This window comes from Octopus bimaculoides, chromosome 7 (genome assembly GCF_046866305.1).
Source record: "Octopus bimaculoides isolate indiv1 chromosome 7, ASM4686630v1, whole genome shotgun sequence".
NCBI classification, from domain to species: domain Eukaryota; kingdom Metazoa; phylum Mollusca; class Cephalopoda; order Octopoda; family Octopodidae; genus Octopus; species Octopus bimaculoides.
The window spans coordinates 74,986,844-74,989,490 of record NC_142934.1 but is presented as its reverse complement, the minus strand read 5'-3'; the positions used below and the strand labels follow the sequence as shown (position 1 = coordinate 74,989,490).

Genomic DNA, 2,647 nt, shown 5'->3' with positions numbered 1-2,647 from the left:
TTTTGGTATATAGCCAGTAGTTTTTAAAAGGAAGGGACAAGTCAGTTACATCAACCTCAGTACTTGACTGGTACTTATTTCATCGACCTGCAAAGAATGAAAGGCAAAGTCGACCTCGAAGTAATTTGAACTCAGAACGTAAAGACGGACGAAACACGGCTAAGCATTTAATCCGGTGCACTAACAGAAATAATAACAAATAACCAAGAGATAAAGAAGGGAACATTTACGTAGTCGCTCCAACGTGCAAGAAATAGCACCTTAATATCCCTTGAATCTCAATGCTGTCTTAATGATAAAGGAGATAGGACAGGGCATGTTAGGTAGATGCCCCCAGAAGGACTGATAGTTGCGATCGGGGTTTGAATACTAAAACAGGACTAAGTAACAACAGCGATGGATGGGTAACGCAGGGTTTGGATTAAGACGGTGACGATAATGGATAATGCTGACAGATATTTCTGTGAAGAGACATTCATACCTTAAATTAAATAATTACGAAGTAAATAACAGTCCATGTGGAAGTAAAGTACTCACTTGATAGCCACATTGTCCGTTAGAATCTTTGTTCGGGCAGCCGTCCGGCACCGAGCGAGCAGACGACCACGAAATGGTGAACATACACATCAAACATACTCTCCACAACAACATTGCTGGTTGCTTTTCAACAACACAACACTGAATAAAACAAATGGAAGGCAGCACAAGTAAATATATCGTGCTGGACTGAATTATTCGCTTCAATAACACTCATATAAACCGTCACTCACTCTTTCTTCTGTCTCTCACTTCGCCTTGCCCTCTCTAATTCAATGACGGCAAACACACTGTCACCTTTTCTCCCTTCCGCTCCATCTCTCTTTCTCTAGCTCTTACTTTCTCTCTTTAGTTCTCTAATACATACATACATACATACATACATAGACTAACACAAGCACTCACATATACACATACGCGCTCATACACACGCGCACATATACAGGCATATATGCACAAGCATACACACACACCCACACAGATACACGCATACGCACGCACATTTTTCATTTCATCACTGCGCCCCTCTCCACTTAGCCTCCCGTCTCTCTTTCTCTCTCTCCCTCCCGTCTCTCTTTCTCTCTCTCCCTCCCGTCTCTCTTTCTCTCTCTCCCTCCCGTCTCTCTTTCTCTCTCTCCCTCCCGTCTCTCTTTCTCTCTCTCCTCCCCTCTCCCTCTCTCTCTAATTATCATTCGCACATACGCACACATAAACTCACACCATCTCTCTATCCCTCTCTTTCCCTCACTCACACTTTCTCTCTTTATCCCCCCCATTCCTTCTCACGCAATCTGTCTTCACTCATACTTACTCTCTAATCAGTTATACACGCACATACACACACATTAACAATTAATCTCTCTGTCCTCCCATTACACACTTCCTCTTTCACATTCTCATTCATACATCCAAACATACAAACATGCATACATTCTCACCCCGTCTCTCTCTCCCTCCTCTCTCCCTTCACTCTCCATCTCTCTCTCTCTCCATCTCTCTCTCTCTCCCTATCCACCTCACTTTATCTTTCTCTTTAACATTCTCACACACACACATATACACGCACACCGTCCGTTCCCCCATCTCTTTCTTTCTCATTATCATTACCTCTTATTCTAGCAGTCCTTCTCCCTGTTCTCTCTGCCGTAATCGTGTGTTGTGATGTGTGTGTGTGTGTGTGTGTGTGTGTGTGTGTGTGCTTGCACGTGTCCCACACAAACACGAGTTAGTTATCTTAGATCCTCTCTCTCTCTCTCTATTTCCCTTTTTCTTTTATCTTCTCTCTCCCCTTCTCTCCTCCCCTTCTCTGTCTTTCTCCCTCTATGTTTCCCACCTCTCACCTTTCCTTCTCTTGTTCAACAGAGCCGCTATATGCTCGGTCTTGATCTCTATTCGCGTCTTAACCATTCTTCTCGTTCGCTTATTCTCTCTCTCTCTCTCTCTCTCTCTCTCTCTCTCTCTCTCTCTCTCTCTCTCTCTCTCTCTCTCTCTCTCTCTATCTCTCTCTCTCTCTCTCTCTGAAACACACACGCACTCTGTCACTCACTCACTCACTCACTCACTCACTCCCTGTCTATCTATCTATCTATCTATCTATCTATCTATCTATCTATCTATCTATCCGTCTGTCTGTCTATCTATCTATCTATCTATCTATCTATCTATCTATCTATCTATCTATCCGTCTGTCTGTCTATCTATCTATCTATCTATCTATCCGTCTGTCTGTCTATCTGTCTATCTATCTATCTATCTATCTATCTATCTATCCGTCTGTCTGTCTATCTATCTATCTATCTATAATTATCCTTCTATTTATCTGTCCGTCTGTCTATCTATCTGCTAGCTAGCTAGCTGGCTGTGTCTATCAATTTATCCCTCTATCTATCTGTCAGTCTATCTATCCATCTGTTTGTTGTTATATCAGTTTATCTATCTGTCTATCTATCTATCTATCTATTTACCTATCCATCCATCCATCCATCTATCTATCTACCTGTCTATCTATTCATCTATCTACCTGTCGTCTGTCCGTTTGTCTGTCTTTCTATCTATCTGACTGACTGTCTGTCTGTCCGTCTGTCTGTTTCTATGATGCATCCTCCTCATT

At 42.4% G+C, this 2,647-nt stretch overlaps 1 protein-coding gene across 1 annotated transcript in view; it reads right to left on the bottom strand.

The window, feature by feature from the left end:
* LOC106880534 (lysosomal alpha-mannosidase) overlaps positions 1–728 on the bottom strand; it is a 173,035-nt gene extending 172,307 nt beyond the window's left edge. Inside the window, exon 1 of the mRNA XM_089355518.1 lies at positions 538–728. Coding sequence (XP_089211644.1) covers positions 538–651 — 114 coding nt within the window. The 5' untranslated portion in view covers positions 652–728. The remainder of the gene's footprint in view (positions 1–537) is intronic.
* Between the last annotated feature and the right edge of the window lie 1,919 nt (positions 729–2,647).